This window comes from Thamnophis elegans, chromosome 11 (assembly GCF_009769535.1).
Source record: "Thamnophis elegans isolate rThaEle1 chromosome 11, rThaEle1.pri, whole genome shotgun sequence".
In the NCBI taxonomy this organism is placed as follows: domain Eukaryota; kingdom Metazoa; phylum Chordata; class Lepidosauria; order Squamata; family Colubridae; genus Thamnophis; species Thamnophis elegans.
This window is the reverse complement of record NC_045551.1, coordinates 20,160,823-20,180,757: the sequence shown is the minus strand read 5'-3', so window position 1 is coordinate 20,180,757 and position 19,935 is coordinate 20,160,823. Positions and strand designations below refer to the sequence as shown.

At 41.7% G+C, this 19,935-nt stretch overlaps 1 protein-coding gene across 1 annotated transcript in view; it reads left to right on the top strand.

Moving 5' to 3' along the window:
- Positions 1 to 19,935, top strand: part of PPEF1 (protein phosphatase with EF-hand domain 1) — a 75,854-nt gene that overhangs the window by 29,395 nt on the left and 26,524 nt on the right. Inside the window, exons 7-12 of the mRNA XM_032226844.1 lie at positions 2,784 to 2,950; positions 9,026 to 9,062; positions 9,288 to 9,437; positions 11,125 to 11,454; positions 12,102 to 12,287; positions 14,781 to 14,923. Of these exons, the coding sequence (XP_032082735.1) occupies positions 2,784 to 2,950; positions 9,026 to 9,062; positions 9,288 to 9,437; positions 11,125 to 11,454; positions 12,102 to 12,287; positions 14,781 to 14,923 (1,013 nt within the window). The remainder of the gene's footprint in view (positions 1 to 2,783; positions 2,951 to 9,025; positions 9,063 to 9,287; positions 9,438 to 11,124; positions 11,455 to 12,101; positions 12,288 to 14,780; positions 14,924 to 19,935) is intronic.

Below are 19,935 nucleotides of genomic sequence, written 5' to 3'. Positions count from 1 at the left end.
ACCTTTTAATGTCCAAATTCAAATGTTTCTTTTACCTGTGAGTTGGCCAATCACTCACCTGGTTCCAACACTCCGTTCCAACACTGCTCCTGCACAAAAACGTAGTCCAGTTGCCCCAGCTTCAGAGCGGTGATTCTTTGCCAGCAGCCTCCACTGTAGGTTTATGTCCCTCACTCTGCAGATTATTCCATCAAGCAGCAACTCGTCCAAGTCTCTGAACTCGCAGTACACTGCGGCCTTACGAAGCGTGGCAATGTACTGGTTGATGGTCTCCCCTTCTTTTTGGTTGTGCAAATTGAATTTGTGCCTCCACACAAATTCAGACTGTTTTGGTGCGTAGTGTGTCCTGAGAGTGTTCTGTAGTATGGGCCAGGTGACCCTCTGGACCAGGGTTGGCTTGGACAATGCCTTTGCAGTGTCAAAAACCTCAGGCCCACAGTAACTCAGGAAGAGAGCCCTTTTCCTGTTGTCTGATAGGCCAAGAAGGTCATTGGTGTCTATGAAGCACTCGAACCTGATCAAGTAGGAATCCCAATGCTCCATGGCTGGATCGTAGAGAGCTGGTGGGGTGTGTGTAGTTATTTTGACGAGCCGAGGCAAACTTTGAATTTGTCACTCAAAATGGCCGCTTGGCACTTGACGTTAATCACTCTGACTGGAAATATGCTGGATCCTGTTGTCAGCTTTTTTTGCCTAGTTGTCTTCTGATCTCATCCTCATCGCCAGTGTTAGATAGGGTGAAAGGATGAGACAGGACTCAGGCTTCAGTGACAACAACAGCTCTTTATTTGGAAAACTATGTACAGATCCAGTGCTGGCATATCTGATAGCTTGCCCTTTTATAGTGAGCTGTCAGATGGCTCAGCCAATCAGCTTCAAGTATTTTCCCACTGGAATGGAGAACCTTGGTGGAGCCTATTGCTCCAATCTTAATATCTAATAACTGTACTTTTATGTTTTTATTTTTTAAAACAATAATAAACAAACAAAACACGTAACATAAAAACATCTTCAATTCCATACAGTGTGTCAATTGGTTACAAGGTTTTTGTGCATCCTTTCCGTAGTCATCCCTTAAATTTTATATAAAGTCACATATTGTCAATCAAGTATATTTGTAGACATTATTATTATAATACTTCATTTGTTTGACTGTCACTATTATTTCTTCATTTTAAACAAGGTATTCTAAATATGGGTTCATTTATATTATAGTAATTTGTTACATCATCTTCAACATATCCAATAATAAGTATTTTTTTAATATCCTATTTTAAAACATTCTCTTATTTTGGTGCTGGTAACATTCTCTAATAAATTTTCATTTCCATATTATTATTATTTTAATCTAACCACTAATTAAACAGATCCCATGTCCTGTAAAATTGTTTATCATCTTGTTCTCTAATTTCATATGTCAACTTACTCATTTTCGCACATTCCATTGCTCATATCATCGATCTAATATATATGCATACAATTATTATGATTATTAAACATTCATTGAATATAGCTATTATTACATCCTTTTTGTGTGAAGCATACTAAATGTAAAGTAAATTTATATTATGACATTTCATTACATCATCTTGGACTCATCCTACTGTGACATCTTTATATTCTATTCTATATAGAATTGTTTATCTTTTATATAAAAAAGGCTTTTCCACATCACCTCCATGGCCCTCATTTACAGCTTATATAAAATTCCATATATCAATCTAGTATATATAAATGCATTATTATCATTATTAATCATTTATTTGATTATAACTATTATTATTTGTCATACATAATACTCAAAGTTTAACTAAGTTTAGCTTAATTTTATTGTGACGTTTCATTTCATCATCCTGTATCCTTCCACTAGTAATGCAATCCAATATCTCTTGCCATTTGTAGAATCTGTATTCTAAATGTTTTCTTGATAAGTCTTATGTGAACTTCTCTTGGCAACTTGTTGTTCATTGTATATTTTGTAGAGACTCGAGACCCTCCATCTGTTCCTTTCATCAACTGGGCTTTGGTTATCACTGGTGCTTCTGCCAAAAATACTCTCATTGTTTCTGCCATGTTTTCTCCCCTTTCTTCATCTATGTTTTGAAGCATGAGATAGAGTTCCAGTTCGTCTATCTCTCCTTTTAGTGTTCCACATGGGAGAAGGCGGGGCTGACATCGCTACAACACAACATGCAATCTTGGAGCTCCAGGATTGTTGTTGATATATCTTTTGCTGGATAGTCCTTTTGTACCTAAACAGTCTCGAAGAGACGGTGTTAGAGAAGAGCATGTCCTCCTAATCTCAGTCCCTGATCGATCCAGGAGAAAGTTGGTTTATATTAGAATTACTTGCCAAGATTGGCTCAGTTAGGACTGAACAGTATACAGAATTTGATCTTTGTGTTGAAGTAGTTTGGTGATGGATATTTATTTCTTTTGTATTTATAGGTTTTCAGTTTCAGTTTTATTTTAATTATAATGGAGTATTTTATATTATCATTTTTCTTGAGTGCTCCTGGGTGCTATTTGGAGGGATATGTGGATGTAAAAAAATATTGAATGATCCATTATTACTGACATAGAATCTCAAATGTTAGATAAGGTTATAATGCCTTCATGATTAATGGCCTCATATAGCACTTCCTGCTAATATGACCTGTGGCAAAATTGGAAAAGTGTTGCTATGAAAGAATATTATACAGTATTCTTTTAATGTTGCACAGATATTCTTATACTATTACATTACAATGTTAACTACTCTGCTGTTTTCTTTTCTTTTGCAGAATGGCCTTCCTTCAGAAGAAAACCCTTATGTTTTTAATGGTGATTTTGTTGACAGAGGGAAGAATTCCATGGAAATACTTATAATCCTGTTTGCATTTCTCCTTGTTTATCCTAACCATTTACATCTGAACAGAGGAAATCATGAGGACCACCTGATGAATCTTAGGTATGGCCATTTTTATTCTTTTTTAATTAAAGTTTTTATTTTTTAAACAAATATAAACAAACACAGCACATAACATAAAAACATCTTCCATTCCATACATTGTGTCAATTGGTTACAAGGTTTTTGTGCATCCTTTCCATAGTCATCCCTTAAATTTTACATAAAGTCACATATTGTCAATCGAATATATTTGTATACATTATTATTATATTGTTAGGTAAGCTCCCCATTGGGAGAGCAAGTACGTTCAGAGAAGCGTTGTGAGAGTTTTTGGACAACACACAAACCAGCATACAGAGACACTGCAGTTTAAATAGGCTTTTACTTTCATGGAAATAGAGGTATCAGAGTCCATCAAACAGTCCAAGTCATACACGGATAAGACAGTCAGTCATCAATGTCTTTCAGGAATAATCCAAATAACAAAGTCCAGTATCATACAAACAGTCCGGTACTCAAAGTTTGCTTGCAGTTGCAAAACTTACAATAGCTCATGGCACTTTCTAACAGCCAGCTTCCAAAACACTCAGATCAGATCAGCCCAGCATCTAACAAACAGAGAGCTAACAGTCATTCTGGCTCCCTCTTATGGCCGATTGAGGAAAAACAGCAACCAATCACATTTTACAGCATGATTTAAAGAAACAGGTACAGCATTGCTATATGATTTATATATTGCCAACCCAACCATTAGATTATATTCCTAACATATATTATAATAGTTTCTCTAATATCATATGTCAGCTTACGCATTTCAGCACATTCCATTGCTCATATCATCAATCTAATATGTATACAATTGTGATTATTAAACATTCATTGAATATAGCTATTATTACATACTAAATTTAAAGTAAATTTATATTATGGCATTTCATTACATCATCCTGGACTCATCCAATGATATTACATCTTTATATTCTATTCTATATAAAATTGTTTATCTTTTATTAGAAAAAAGCTTTTCCACATTATATCAATGGTCTTCACTTATAGCTTATATAAAATTCCATATTGTCAATCTAGTATATATAAATGCATTATTATCATTATTAATCATTTATTTGATTATAACTATTATTATTTGTCTTATACATAATACTCAAAGTTTAACTAAGTTTAGCTTAATTTTATTGTGACGTTTCATTTAATCATCCTGTATCCTTCCAGTAGTAGTGCAGTCCAATATCTCTTGCCATTTGTAGAATCTGTATTCTAAATGTTTTCTTGATAAGTCTTATGTGAACTTTTCTTGGCAATTTGTTGTTCATTCTATATTTTGTAGAGACTCGAGACCTTCCATCTGTTCCTTTCATCAGCTGGGCTTTGGTTATCACTGGTGCTTCTGCCAAAAATACTCTCATTGTTTTTGCCAAGTTTTCTCCCCCTTTCTTCATCTATGTTTTGAAGCATGAGATAGTGTTCCAGTTCTCCTACCTCTCCTTTAGTGTTCCACATGTATCATTTACTCTTCTCTCGATTTACTGTCAGCATCAACAATTTTCTTGTCACTTTCTTTGTGTTTTTCTGCAATTTTTGAACTCTATCTTCAAGTTTCATCATTGTTTCATCAATATTCTCAGCTCTTCCCTCCACTCCTTCTGTTCTTTGTTCTATAAACTCCAGATTCTTTTCTATTCTTTCTGTGCTTATTAGGATTTTTTAAATTTCTAACATGATTCTTTGTAATGTTAATTCCTCTTTTTCTTCATGTTGCGCCATCTTTCCAAGTTGTAAACACTGCCACTAGGACATCCAAGACTTTTTGCTAGGTTTCAAATAAATTCAGTGTAATCTTTCAAGTCAGGGCTTTCTCTTTACTCCAACAGAATACCTGTATAAACAAGACGTGTTTTCTTTCTGTCCCTTTCAGTAAGCAAAGCCAATGGCCTTGAGATAACAGATGTAACCAAGCCTCCAGCCTCTAGATGGCAGTGTTACTTCTTTTTTCTCTACTTTTAGCTCCCTCTTTAAGGTCCGAGTTTAAGAATAGGAAAAAAAAAACGTTTAAAAGTTCCGATTCAGCCGAGCATTTAGAGGAAAGAGATTCTTAGTCCACAAATACAAATAATGGGAAAAAAATAGAAGAAGAAGGAGAAAAAGGACCAATCCAATTTAAAAGTAAGAGCCATTTGTAAAAATTCCATCCATAGAAAAGAAATGAAATTAAAGAAAAAAAAAGATAACACAATGTTTTTATTCAAGCTAATCCGCCGCTTGCTCTCTTCTATCTTCAATTTTAGTTTTACTCTAATTCTTTTTGGGTGTTCTCTAATCATAAAATTTATCTCACCAATACATACTCTCTCTCCTGGTCTGCTTCCATTACAGGGGGGCTTTCTCAACCTTATGCAGCTTTGGCTGCTTCTCTTGAAGCCAAAAAAAAAAAAAAAAAGCTTCTCCTGGATCGATCAGGGGCTTTGCGATGCCCTGAGATCAGCAGGACGTACTATTCTCTATCACCATCTCTACGGGAAGATTTAGGTCCAAAAAGGACCATCCAGCAACAGAGATTTCAACAGCAATCCTGAAGCTCCAAGATTGCATGTTGTGTTGTAGCGACATCAGCCCTGGAAATCCGACCATTTTTATTCTTTCTCCAGCCTGAGCCCTTAAGTATATTTTCTTTCTGAAAGGTTAACATTGTTTTTGACCTAACCCTGATTTTCTTATTGTGTTGGTATTTGAAACTGTATTTTCTTATACTTTCCTCATGCATTATTTTAGACTGGGGTGGGGATACATACGCAACTCTCAGAATTCCTGAGTAAGCAAGGGCCATCATTCCCCACCTGTTTTAAACCATAGATCACACATAGACCATGCCTATACATCAGTCAGGGGTGGGTTCCATATTCTTTTACTGTCAGTTTGCTCAGGGATGCGCTTTGGGTGTGTATGCACTTTGGGCGCATGCATACTTTATGTGCATTATGTGCGCATGCACAGTAGTGGAAAAATTGCTTCTGTGCATGCGCAGAAGCAAAAAACAAGATGGTGGTGCCTACAGCGCCACTGATAGAACTGGTTTGGGGGCAAGGGTGGCTGAGTTACTACCTACTTGGCTGAACCAGACCTTACCAGTAGGAACCCACCTCTGGCATCAGTGCATGCAAGGGGGTAACAAAATGTTCCTGTTGATGTGAAGTCCACACCTTACCACAATGCAGATGCTGTGTGCAATGCAGTTAACAAAGGGTGGAGCTTCCATATGTAGGTAATTGGATTCCAACTATTTGCTCAGTGAGTGTTAAAAGTTATGATGACACTGAACAAGGGGAACTTACAACTCATCCATGAAATTGTAACCAATGTGGCATCCCTGCTTCAGATGCTTAGCATCAGCTTGCAATTAGGATGGTTGCAATGTTTCACTGTCATGTGTTCACCACTTACAGCCTTCCCTGCAGGCAGGCTTCTCACAAACAAGGTCATTGTAGAAGCTGGCAAGAAGTCTTAAGTCACTTCCATTTTCACTGCTTTTTCACTTGCCAGCCATGCTCTCTAGTGTCCACCCACTCCCCACATTCCATTGTACCTACCCACTGATAGTGAATGCCATTCACCAGCAGCCACACCTGTCAAGACTCTGTAGTGCCCACAGCACTCTCACCTTCCTGCATTCTGTAGTGCCCACCCTCAACACCCACTCACTTCATAGTACCTGCTCATGCTCCATACTACCCATACTCTATACTCATCCCCTGCCCATGCTCCATACTTCCCACCTATGGTACCCACATTATAGAGGTGGGTTCCAGCAGGCACTACTGACAGTTTGCTTATGTGCATGCTGTTCTTTGCGCTTGGTGCGTGCTGTGCACACATGCACAGCACAATTAAAATTGTTCTGCCCATGCACAAAACTAAAAAACAAGATGGTGGCACCTATGGTGCTGTCAAGGGAACCAGTTCAGGGGTGTGGCAGGCCTGGGTTGCTATTGGTTCCAGTGACCCAGGCCACCAAACTACCACCTGTTCGGCTGAACCGGTCCTTATAATAATCCCATTTCTGCTGTCAGATCTATAAATCTTTTTCTTATTAGCAGTTTTATCAAAACAACTGCAATTATGCTTTACAATACGTAAATACAATTTCATTTTGTTCAATCAGATCATGAATGTAATGATGTCTGACATCAATATACTTTGTTCTTGCATTTATCTTGTCATTGATGGCAAGTTTGATACACCCTTAATACAGTTGTCAACTTGCAAAACGATTTCAGCTGAAGTCGTGCTTATATCTGCTTTGTTTCTTGGTTGCCATTTGGTGAGGGGTGAAAGTATGGGAGGGGGGTCCTCAGAAACGTGTTGTCTGAGCCAGCTAGTCACAACATCTCCCAGCTGGTGTGTGAACCAAGGTCATTTCAATGGATATTTGTCAAAGTTGAGCGGGAACCTACACCTTGATTGATTGGACCATGTTGACCTGAGAGACAAAGGGTGGTGGGGAGATCTTATTCTTTTAACCATCCATGCACGCTGGAATAATTTAGAGTTAGGTTCACCTTTCTCAGGGCAGATATGATGCACTCAATAAAGGATCTCTTGGACCTGCAAAAAGCGTCAGAGTCCTGACTCCTTGATTTCATTATTCGGAACAATGACATCAGTCATATAAGACTGTAGGCTGGGAGATCTCTCCAAGATCTTCAAGCAATTGATGTAACCACAGAGCTTCTTGACTGGCATAAGCAGCAGCAATGTATTCTGTCTCTGCAGAAGACAAAGCTACTGACGTTTGCTTCTTGCTGAACCAAGATATAGCACTATTTCCTAATTTGAACCAGTAACCATTTGTGGATTTATAAGTACTTAGGTCTCCTGCCTAATCAGAGTCCACGTATCCTTCGAGGTTCAAATCACCAATTGCAGATAGCTTCAGACTTAAGTCCTTTGTTTGTTTGAGATATCTTTTGATTGTCTTGATTGATGTCCAGTCTCTTTGACATGGTTTTCTCATGTGTCTACAAAGAAGTGACATAGCAGCTGCGATGTCTGGATGTGGAGCGGTTGCAATATATAGCAATGCCCCCACTGCTTCTCTGTACTGTTCATTAGTAGGAAGAAGATCCTCATTCCGTTCAGTTTTTAGATATGCTGTGTTTATAGGAATATTTGCTTCTTTGGCTTCAGTCAGGCCAAACTGCTGAAGCAATTTTAGATTTCTGATTTAACAGGAAGCTGCTATTTCTTTAGGCCGTATACATTAATTCCTAGGTAATATGTCACATCTCTAAGATGTTTAGTCTAAAACGTTAGTTAAGCATTGCAGTCAACTTTGCAATTTTCTCATCTCTTTTGTAAACAATAATCAAGTCATCCACATAGAGTAAAATATACATATATTCAGAATCTACACATTTTGGGTATAGACATGGGTAATCTCTGCTTCATATGAATCCTTTGTCTAGCAAGACTTCGTTTATTTTTTTAAATTCCATGCTTGAGCTGATTGCTTGAGTCCAATAAAGAGATTTCTGCAACTTGCACACAAGATGTTCTCCACTTTTCACATATCCTTTTGGCTGTGTCATAGATAGTTCCTCTTCAATATCACCATTAAGGAAGGCTGTTGTAATATCATGGTGCTTCTTATTCAGTATCACCTGAGTGAAACCTCTTGTGGCCTGATTTCTTCTTTTATTCCACTTGGATAGTCTTTTTCAGTTAATTTCTTTATTATATCAGGATTTCTGTGTCCAACTTATCTGGGTATTGGGTTTACTTCTGGTTTACCTATGGGTTGAAGCTGGACCCATAATCTGTTAGAAAATTCTGTTTTATTCTATAGAAATTGTAGCAGAGGATTATTATACAGCCAGACAGATTGGTAGCAGAGGATGGTTACATAGCCATACACATCAAATAAAGTGTACAATGTACGGTCACCATGAGCCTTGATGCTTAACAGTTTCAACTGTCACAGGAAACTCTCCTCAGAACATAAAGAACCATAATTATAACCATAGATGCAAACTAATCACTGCCATACACTGGCTGAATGCTTCTGTAGTTGTTGAAATACAAAATACATTCTAACTTGTATTCCAACAATTATTTTCATTTCAGATATGGTTTCACAAAAGAAATTATGAAGAAGTATAAGGTTAGTATTTTATCTCATTTTGATAAAGGCCATCCAATTAACAAAGCAACAGAACAGATTGTGCTGTTTTACCTAAATTACCAGGCCATTAGCAATTACTGGTCTAGAGGTCTCCTAAAAATACTTGCCTTCATTTGTTCCTGTTTTATGTAAAGCCAAAATGAAGCTGCCCATAGGTCTTAAAGAATAGTTCAAGAGTGTCTAATGCAGCATTTCATTTGACAGAACTATGGGAAACCAATTTTGCATCTTCTAGAAGATGTCTACAGCTGGCTTCCTCTTGCTACTGTTATTGACAATCAAGTTCTTATTTTACATGGTGGAATATCAGATACGACAGATTTGAATTTCCTGAATTCATTCCACAGGAACAAGGTAGGAATTATACATATAAAAGTATTGTTATCTTACTGGTTTTAGCTCCAGTCTTGCTCACAAGAAGTAAAATTCTATTAAATTCTACTAAATGTACATATATACCTAATCTATATACAACATATATGTACATACTCCATACATATATATATATATATATATGTACTGTATATATACTGTACATATACATATCAAGTATTATCTTAACTAAGTTCTTCAGAAAGGTAAAGACTTCTTTTTAAATAGTAGGTTCCAACTGTTTAGATTTAACTTATGACTAACAACTTTGAAAGAAATGTTACTGAAAACAAACAACTGCAGGAGTATAATTCTTTGACATTCCCTTGTCAAACAATAAGAGATACATTCCTCATAGTCACATACATACATACCTGAAAATATGTTTCCCTGAAAATATGACATGTCCTGATAATAAGGCCATGCCACATTTTTCTGGTGGGCAAAAATATAAGCCCTCCCCCGCAAATAAGCCCCCTGGACCTCCGGCAAGGCAGAGTGTCGCTCACCAACCTAGCGGTATTCTGAAGGTGCCAAGCCACGGGAACTGGGGAGAGGCAAAGGTGATCGCATTGCTTGGTGCCTTCGGGATACCGCTAGGTTGGTGAGCAGCACTGTGCCCAGCTAAAGAGAGGGGTTGCCGGGCAGCTGCTCTCTTGCGAGCTGGCTCCCAAAGAGCTGGGCACAGCCTCAGGGTTGAATGGCTGTGTTGTGCTGTTGCAGCAGCACAACACAACAGCCATGAAGTGACCATGCTCACGAGCAGCCACCCAGCAAACCCCCTTTCCAGCCGGGCACAGCGCCATTCACTGATGAGTATCGCCAAGCTGTGTAAGCACCTGTTCTTCACTGTCCAGCTCCTGCGGCTTGGCGCCTTCGAAATGCCAGTGAAAGGCGCTCTGCATGCCTGGAGAGGGGGGCTGCACGAGCGGCTGTTCCGCTTTCGCTCGCGCACCTCCCAGCCTCATGATGCCCTGGCCCAGCTCTCCCTGCAGAGCCAGGGCACTTCCGCTGCCGCCACCTCCATATGGCTTTTTTGGCGGCTTCCAAACCAAGTCTTCCGGCAGTGGCTGATGGCGTATGGTCTATGGTTGTGGACCAGCTGCCGGCAGAGCATACAACCATAGAGTGTATGCCCAGAGTGGCCACTGCTGGAAGACTCGGAGACTTGGGAGCTGGGTGGTGACGAGCAGGCACTCACACGGCTTGGCGATATCCCTAGGTCAGTGAATGGTGCTGTGGCCAGCTGGAAAGGGGGGTTGCCGGGTGGCTGCTTGTGAGCATGGTCACTTCATGGCTGTTGTGTTGCACTGCTGCGACAGCACAACACAGCCGTTCAACCCTGAGGCTGTGCCTGGCTCTTTGGGAGCCCGCTTGGAAGAGAGCAGGCACCCAGCAACCCCAAAACAATAAACCCTCCCCTCATAATAAGGCCCAAGCCATATTTTGTGGGTAAAAAGAAAATAAGACCCTGTCTTATTTTTGGGAAAACACGATACATACCCTTTAAGTATGTTTTTTTCCTTTGTGTTTCCACTTACATTCGGAGTGGGTGCCCAGCATACACTGAAGGACAGACTAATCTGTTATTGACCAGACAGCATTTGCATATCCATATTTATCAATGTTTTTGCTCTGAGAGTGCTGATCATGAATTTTATCTTCATAGTTGAAGTCTTTGCTGAGGCCAGTGAAGTCAAATATGGAAGCAATCTATGAGCCACAGAGAACAAATCTTGTGAAAACCAGTATCAATGTCACAGAAAGCAAAAAAGACAATTCTGGGCAAGACATCTCCAAGAAAAATGTAAGAAAGTCTACATCAGCATCCTGTGAGAGAAGACAATATGCCAAGGAAATGGGTGATATCAAAAGCAATCTTAATAGCACCCTTGACATAACCAGTTCTAGCTCATTTCAGAATGCACAGTGTCTTAAGCCTTACAACGTGACTACCACAAATGCATCTCCAGAATTAACAGCAAAGGAAAGGGAACAAGTATGTTGAAGCTTTATACATAGTCTCTTTTTCCAAAATATGGGTTATAAGGATGTTCAAACTGTAAACAACTTTTGTCAAGATAGAAAATAAAACTTTAATTGTGTAATCAACTACAAGCTGAATAAATTAATTTCTATTAGAAATTTGCTACCCAAATATGTCTTGTTTATTTATATCTAATTCTTGCAAGCTAATAGAAAATGTGGGTAATCATTGCAGCCCCTGTCTTCTAGAGGTTCTATTTTTGTGATGATAAAAAGACCCAATATTCTTATCAATTTCGGTGTCCATAATTGTCTCCCATTTGGAGAAGTTCCCTCTAAGCACTTTATTTAAACTTTATTTAACACCAGATGGTAGAATCAACTACTAGAAGATGGACAGAGTATGTCAAAATGGGTCAATTTCACTGAAGCTAGATAGATAGTTGTCTCAAACCTGGACTGCAATTATCAAAATCTGATTACAGTTATATTAATTTCTGCATTATGATTTAAGTTTCTTACCATTCTAATTTAGTTCATCAGTATCATAGGTTTCACTGTCATACATATTGCTTGTTGGAATCAGTAAAGACATGAGCATTTATTTCACATTCTGGAAGATAACAGGATTATCTTATGTTCATTCATTTACATGGAAAGGTGATGGATATTCTCTGGAGTGATCCTAAGCATCAAAATGGTTGTTCACCAAATAAAATTCGAGGAGGAGGTTGTTACTTTGGTCCTGATATTACTGCCAGATTGCTGCAGCGTTATAATTTGAAATTGCTCATCAGGTCTCACCAGTGCAAACAGGAAGGTTATGAGATCAGTCATAATGGAAAGGTAATTGGTACTTTAAAATTCAAATTTCACAAAACATTCACCAGCTAAAAAAAATGTACCAGATTGTACTAGAAAGATAGCTCCAACTCAGTAGTGATATGGCAATCAGTATCCTTAATCGTACCACAACATGATTTCTTGAATTTTAATCATGATTTCATTTTTTCCACAATGCAAAATAGAATAAGAAGGAATCAGTACTCTTCTTCTTTTTCTTTCTTTTTTCGTTTCTGTTATAATTTTGCACCAGTGAGGTTAAAACCAATTTCATTGTATTTAAGTACAATGACAATAAAGATTATACTTATACTTATACATATTTAGATGGAAAGACTAGCTGAAAAGAGAAAAATATTCTATTGGCAAATAGTTATGTCAGTTTTCTGCTTCTGTAGAAAAATACTATATTTGTCATTCTTTTTTCTATCCTCTTCCATGCATTGGGAAACATCATGGCTGGTAGAAGTTTGAATAACTTAATTTTCTGGTATATTCTTGGTTTTTTTGTCCTTCCTTCAAAACACACAAAATCCCTTCCATATCTGAGAATGTAAGATGGTTTGTTGAGGGAGCTTTATATACAAGGAAATGGATATTTATGTTATCCCATTTTTGATCTGTAGGAGTGAGCTATCATGGCTCATTAAGTGTGCATCAAAACACATTAAATGTGTGTTAGATGTGCTCAGAAACCCCCCTCCCCCACTTTTTAGATACACAGAGCCACAGCTATGTAAGTTTCTTTTTCGTTCTTTTTCCAATAATGGAAAAAGCTACTTATATACTGCTCACAGTAAAATTATAATATAATGCTTGGCAGGGACATACAGTCAGGGGAGGCAGAGGAGGCAGGGCCTCACCCAGTAATGTGCGATGAAGCTGTCATCCTGAAAAGAAAAAAAAATTAAAAGGAAAAAGGCTGAGGTAGTTGCTGCCAGAGTCACAGTGGATGACTCTGCTTAGTGCTTAACTGCAGGAGGAGGCGAGAGAACCATGTGCCTCCTTTACTTTATCTTTATGATCACTTGAACAGAGTTAAGCAAGGGTTAAAAGGCAAAAAATTCCATATGCAAAGGAGGCATGTGGTTATCTCGACTCCTCCTGCAGAGGGCACTTTTTTTAGAGGCTTTTTATAAACAGTTAAGCAGAGTCATCCATTGGGGACTCTGGCAGCAGCAGCAGCTCTTGCCTTTTTCTTTTTACATTTTTTTACATTTTCATCATGGCAGACAAGAGAAGAGTTGAAATCCTCTGTGACACGTAAGTAATTAATTTTATTGTAAGTAATTTGAGTGTGTGTGTGTGTGTGTGTGTGTGTGTTTGTTTCTTTACTTCACTCAAACAAACTCTCAATTTGAGAGAGAGTTTGTTTGAGAAGAGACGAAAGGGGGAGTGGCAGGGAGGGCAGCTTGTTTGAGAAGAGAGGGACAGCCCGCCAGCAGAGGAAGGTCTTTTACCCGCCTCTGCTGGCGGGCTGGCGCTTTCTTTCTTTTGCCAGGCCCAGCCCGCTGGAGCTCACCGCGCCAGGGGAGGAATGGGCTGGGTGGGCTGGCTGGCTGGGGAGGGGGGAGCTGAAGAAAGGAAGTCTTGGGGCCCGCTCCACTGCTTTCTGCCCGGAGGGTGCCTCTTTCTCTGCAGCCGAAGCGCTGGCCGAGGGGGGTCCGGCTGCTCCTGACCCCCGCCCAGCCCCCGGAAGGCAAGGAAGAGGCCGGGCGGGCCTGGGAGGAGGTGGCGGAGCAGGCAGGAGGCTTTTGCTCCCGCCTCATCCGGGTTCCTCCTCGGCGGGCCTGCAGGAGTTCTGGGAGAAAGCGGCGGGAGCCGAGGCTGGCCATTCGAGGCTTGGAAGGGGGAGCGGAATGCGGGTCCTCCGCTCCCAGAATGTCCAGGGAGGGAAGCGGGGCTGGCCCGTTTCCTCCCAGGGCTGCTTGGAGACGGAACCGGAGCTGTGGAGACTTGCCCGCGGCCGGCTTCTCTGGAGCGGAGGGGGGAGATAGAAGCAGAGCTGAGCCTCTTGCCGCTATGGGCCTGGCTTGCGGAGCGCAAAAAGGGGAGGGGGCCTCTTGGAACACACACCCCCACCCCTCTTCACCTTTCGCCTCCGTGGCTCTCGCTCCAGCCTGGGCAGGAACCGGTGCTCTTCTGCTGCGGGTGGGATGTACTCCTGGTGGCCTGCAGCTCCGGTGCCTGCAAGGTGGAAGTGTTTGCCCTGTGGGGTGGGCAAAAGCTGAAAGAAAGCGCCCCGCCACTTCTGTCTGACATAGAGGTGTCCCGCACCCTGCAGCTGGGTCAGACATAGCTGTGGGGCACGGGGCACCTCTATTTCAGACATAGCTGCTGCGGGGCGGGCAAAAGCCGCTTTCTTTTTGCCTCACCACCCATAAGCTTCACCCCACGTCACTGATGCTTGGTTAATTCTGACATTAGTTCATCTGTGACTAGTCTGGTTCTAAGCATACTGTATTTTAAGTGATAGCTGTTTTCTTTTTTAAATAGGTCATCACTATTTTTTCCGCCTCAAACTACTATGAAGAAGGAAGCAATCGTGGTGCCTATATCAAGCTAAATCCAGATTTGATTCCTCATTTTGTTCAGTATCAAGTCAGCAAATCTACACGTAAGCAGACGCTTCATCAAAGGTAAAACTAAAAAAGCATGCCTATTGCTTAAAAACATGCATATTGGGATGCTAAACTTATCATTGTTATATATTATAGTGTAACTACTGGTGGGCCTGCCTTTATTAAAAACATTTCTTAGTATTAAAAATGATCAGCTGATTTTTTATGAGTGCAGTCAAATCTATGCCTTTCCTATTGGAAGATGATTTCTTTTGGACAGTACAATAGTTTCAAGTTACAATGGCAATTCGGACTGGAATTCCTGTTGCTAAGCAATGTGGCCATAAGTTATGTGATTGAATTTCTTAGTGACAGTAATCCTGGCTGTCCCAACAGTAATTAGATGAGAACCCATCCCTATCCAAGCCGTTCTCAGCTTGGTCCTTCCTAACCCCTAAGCCTTGGTAAGATAAAGGATTGCATCTAGTTTACATCCAGCACTACCACTGATGAGGATGTTGCTTCAGTCTCACACTGTTGTGGCCCACCAGCTGCCAGCAGAGTTGGCGGCAGAATCAGACGATGAGGAGGTTGTGGAGGAACTTGGGCCAGTTCTGGAGTCTGGGGAAGGCGCTGATGGATGCTCTGCGTCAGATGCAGAGATAGAGCCAGGGCCATCTGACATTTCCCAGCCACCGGAGATGCAGCTGCCTTTGAAGGCTGATATGAGTGAGGAAGAAGAACAGTGGGGCCTGTTCCAGATGCACATATGTGCAGAGCAGTTAGGAGAGGTGAACAAAGGAGAACAAGGAGTTGACTTGGAAGCAAAGCACGTGTGAACGCTGAATGGCTCCTCCATGGCTGAGGAACAAATATAAGGAAAGAGGAGTGAATGTCATAGGAGACAATAGTTTGTATTTCTGAAGATTTTGCTCATTGTGTTTGTGCCACAAAGATTGCTTGCCAGAACTTAATTATATAAGGTCTGTTACTGCAGTTAACTACTATAAATCTTCAACCTCTCCTGCCACCCTGGTCCCTGCAATCTAGGCTGTGCCCAGCTGACCTTTGCCATCTTCCTCCCACTGTTAGTGAGGCCAGCATGCCCAACCTACTTCACAACACATTGAAGTAGCTGCTGGCTGTACCAGGCATTCATCCCAAAGTCACTAACATCATGCATGCCATTGTTGCAGTGCTTTGAAAAGCCTTTGGAATAGGGATGGTATATACTTACCTTCCCTACCAGTTTGCAAATGTGAGTGCACATAGTTCCTGTAACTGTTCTTCATATGCCTTAGCCTCTAATCTCCTAATCATCTTTGTTGCTCTGCTCTACACATTTTCTAGAGTCTCAACATCTTTTTTATAGTGTCGTGATCAAAACTGGATGCAGTATTCTAGGTGTGGTCTTACTAAGGCTTTATAGAATGGTAATAGTACTTCATGTGATCTTGATTGAATTCCTTTGTTAATGCAATTTTGGATTGCATTGTCTTTTTTTGGCTGCCGCTGTAGACTGCTAATTAATATTTAGTTGGTTGTCCACTAAAACTCCAAGATCCGTCTGTCAGTTACTGCTATTAAGCCTGGTTTCATCCTATATATATATATATATATATATATATATATATATATATATATATATATATATATATATATATATGTACTTCTTGATTTTTTTTGCTTATGTGCAAGATTTTACTTTTCTCTACATTTAATTTCATTTTATTAGTTAGGGCCCAGTGTTTAAGCCTGTCAAGGTCCATCTGGATCTTGAGCCTATAGAATGTTGGCTATTCTTGCCAGCCTAGTATCATCTGCAAATTTGATATATTCCCCTTCTATTTCCTCATTTAAGACATTTAAGAAGATGTTGAAGAGTACTGGGCATAAGACAAAACGTTGTGGTGCCCCACTGCTTACCTACTTCCATGTAAATATATGAGAGAATATGGTTGAAACCCCAAATTATTTGGGTAAAACCAATTCCATTTTGAATACATCACAGGCACAACTCAGCTCACTTGCTTGCTTGGAAATTCACAGCTTGGAGCAAAATCAGAGAGTTACAGTGACCTGAACAAAAATAGCCTGATCTCCCCCGCCCCTTTGTAACAGGAAGTTACAGGACATGTTTTGCAAGAAGCTGGTAATGATTTATTGTTCAGTTTTGGGAAAGCGGGGGCTTTTGGAGCTGTCTGAAAAGTCAAATGATGTTGACTGGATTTTACCTGGGGTTTTTGGAACATTTGGGGAATTTCCATTTTTGTATGTAGCCACATCATTAATGCCAACTAAGGTCACTGGCCACCAAGCAGTGTTACCATACACATAACTGTATTTTTGTATCTGAGTTATGATGGATTTTGATACGTCATTTTGTTTATTTATAGCGTGCCTATCAGTGACGTGCGGTGAGGTTCACGGCCGGTGAGGCAAGCAGGCAAAAGCCGCCCTATGTCTGCCAGCACCAGCCGCCCCCGAAGCCCTGACACATCCCGCTGTATGGACGGCGCAGCGGCATGCAGTTTAAAGTGCCAGCGTGCCTGTCCTCCCTCGAAGCCCCGACATGTCCCGCTGTATGGTCCGCGTGGCGGCACTTTAAAGTGCATGCCGCCGCACCGGCCATACAGCGGGACACGTCCTGCTTATGTCCAGAGGGTACGCCGGCACTTTAAAGTGCATGCTGCTGCACCGGCCATACAGCGGGACACGTCCTGCTTTATGTCCAGAAGGCATGCCAGCACTTTAAAGTGCATGCCGCCGTGCCGGCCATACAGTGGGACGTGTCCTGCTTTATGGCCGGAAGGCGCGTCGGCACTTTAAAGTGCATGCCGCCGCACCGGCCATACAGCGGGACACGTCCTGCTTTATGTCCAGAAGGCGCGCCGGCACTTTAAAGTGCATGCCGCCGCACCGGCCATACAGCGGGACACGTCCTGCTTTATGTCCAGAAGGCATGCCGGCACTTTAAAGTGCATGCCGCCGCGCTGGCCATACCGCACCTTCTGGCCATGGACGTGTCCTGCTGTATGGCCGGTGTGACGGCATGCACTTTAAAGTGCCACTGCGCCTTCCAGCCATATAGCGGGATGTGTCCCACTGTATGGCCGGCACGGTGGCATGCACTTTAAAGTGCCGGCGCACCTTCCGGCCATAAAGCAGGATGTGTCCCGCTCTATGGCAGACAGGCGTGCCGGCACTTTAAAGTGCATGCCGCCACGCCAGCCATACAGTGGGACCACATCCCGCTCTACGGCGACTCACGGCATGGTTTAAAAAAATAAAAAATAAAGTGCCAGCCCGCGCGCCAGCAGAGGCGGATAAAACACACACATACACACACAAATTACTTATAACAATAAAAATTTACAATTACTTACAAATTACAATAATTTTGATTTCCTCCCCCCTCCCTCCGACCCAGGACCCACATACTTTTCCAGCTGTGTCACAGAGGATTTCAACTCTCCTCTTGTCTGCCATGATGAAAATGTAAAAAATGTAAAAAGAAAAAGGCAAGATCAGGCTGGGTTAGCTGCTGCCAGAGGTCTGAATGGAGGTCTGTTTTAAAAAAGCCTCTAAAAAAGTGCCCTCTGCAGGAGGAGGTGAGATAACCACGTGCCTCCTTTGCATAAGGAATTTTTCGCCTTTTAACCCTTGCTTAACTCTGTTCAAATGATCATAAAGATAGACTAAAGGAGGCACGTGGTTCTCTCGCCTCCTTCTGCAGTTAAGCCCTACGCAGAGTCATCCACTGTGACTCTGGCAGCAACTACCTCAGCCTTTTTCCTTTTAAATTTGTTTTTCTTTTTCATGATGACAGTGGTGAGGACCTGCCTCCCCTGCTTCCCCTGACTGCATGTCACTGGTGCCTATGTACCTTATAGTTATTCTCATTTGTTTGGGAATCCACTTGTGCAAGTATAATAAAATAGATGCTTTTTGTTGATCATAGTCTCCTTGACCCTTTTTTTGATATGTAGAGAATATATCGGGGATATTTTTCTAACAACATAGTACCATTAAGGCAGGGGTGGGCTTCAAAAATTTAACAATGGGTTTTCTGCCCGGTTGCTGGGTGGGCGTGGCCATGATGGGCATGGCCTAAACATCCTGCACTATGGCAGGGGGGTGCATTTTCACCCTCCCTGGGCTCTGGAGGCTGTCCTTGAGCCTCTGGGAGGGCAAAAATTGCTTCCTCGTTCTCCAGAGGCCCTCTGGAGGCTGGAAACAAGCCTGAACAAGCCAATTTCCAGAAATTCCAGAAGCCCCGTTTTTCACCCTCCCCAGGCTCCAGAGGCTTTTCTTGAGGCTCTGGGAGGACAAAAACAGCCTCCCCCGGTCTCCCCGGTAGGTTGTTGAATGCCTTGCTAAAGTCTAAGTGTACTATGGCCACAGCATTTCACTAGTCTACTAATTTAATCATTATGTCAAAGAATGAAATAAGATTCGTTTGGCATGATCTGTTTTTAACAAACCTATACTGACTTCTAATTATTACTTTGTTTCTAGATGTTCGCAGATCTGTTTTTTGAGTATCTTTTCCAGTATCTTCCTGGGTATTGATGTTAGACTGATTGGTCTGTAGTTTCCTGGGTCTCTTCCCCCCCGCTTTTTTTGAAGAGAACTCTAGGACTCTGCTCGCTCACCCCGCCTGCCCACCACTCATTTGCCCCACCTGCCCACTTGATGCTCGCTCTGCCCATCCCAGCCCTATATATGTTGCTTTTGCTTTGCCATGTGGCCAAGCTATGCACATCCCCAGTCACCTCTGTGCCTTGCCCACTCTGATCAGCTCACCGAAAGTAAGTAAACATGCTGCCAGCTTGCCCTTCGCCTTGGGTCTGGGACCAGGGCCCCAGGGATACACCATTCCCCAAGGCCAGACCCGCTGCCTGCCTTGGCTGGGTCAGGGAATGCGCCTTTCCCCGGTTTCAGCTTTGCCCTAGAATAGCTGCCTGCTCACCCTCTGCCTTGCTCACCTACCTTCTGTTTTGGTTGCCTTGGTGGAGGGGAGGGACATGGCGAGGCTCAGACACCTTTCATGGGAAGCCTCCAGCCTCTGGTGCAGCAGTCATTTTTCT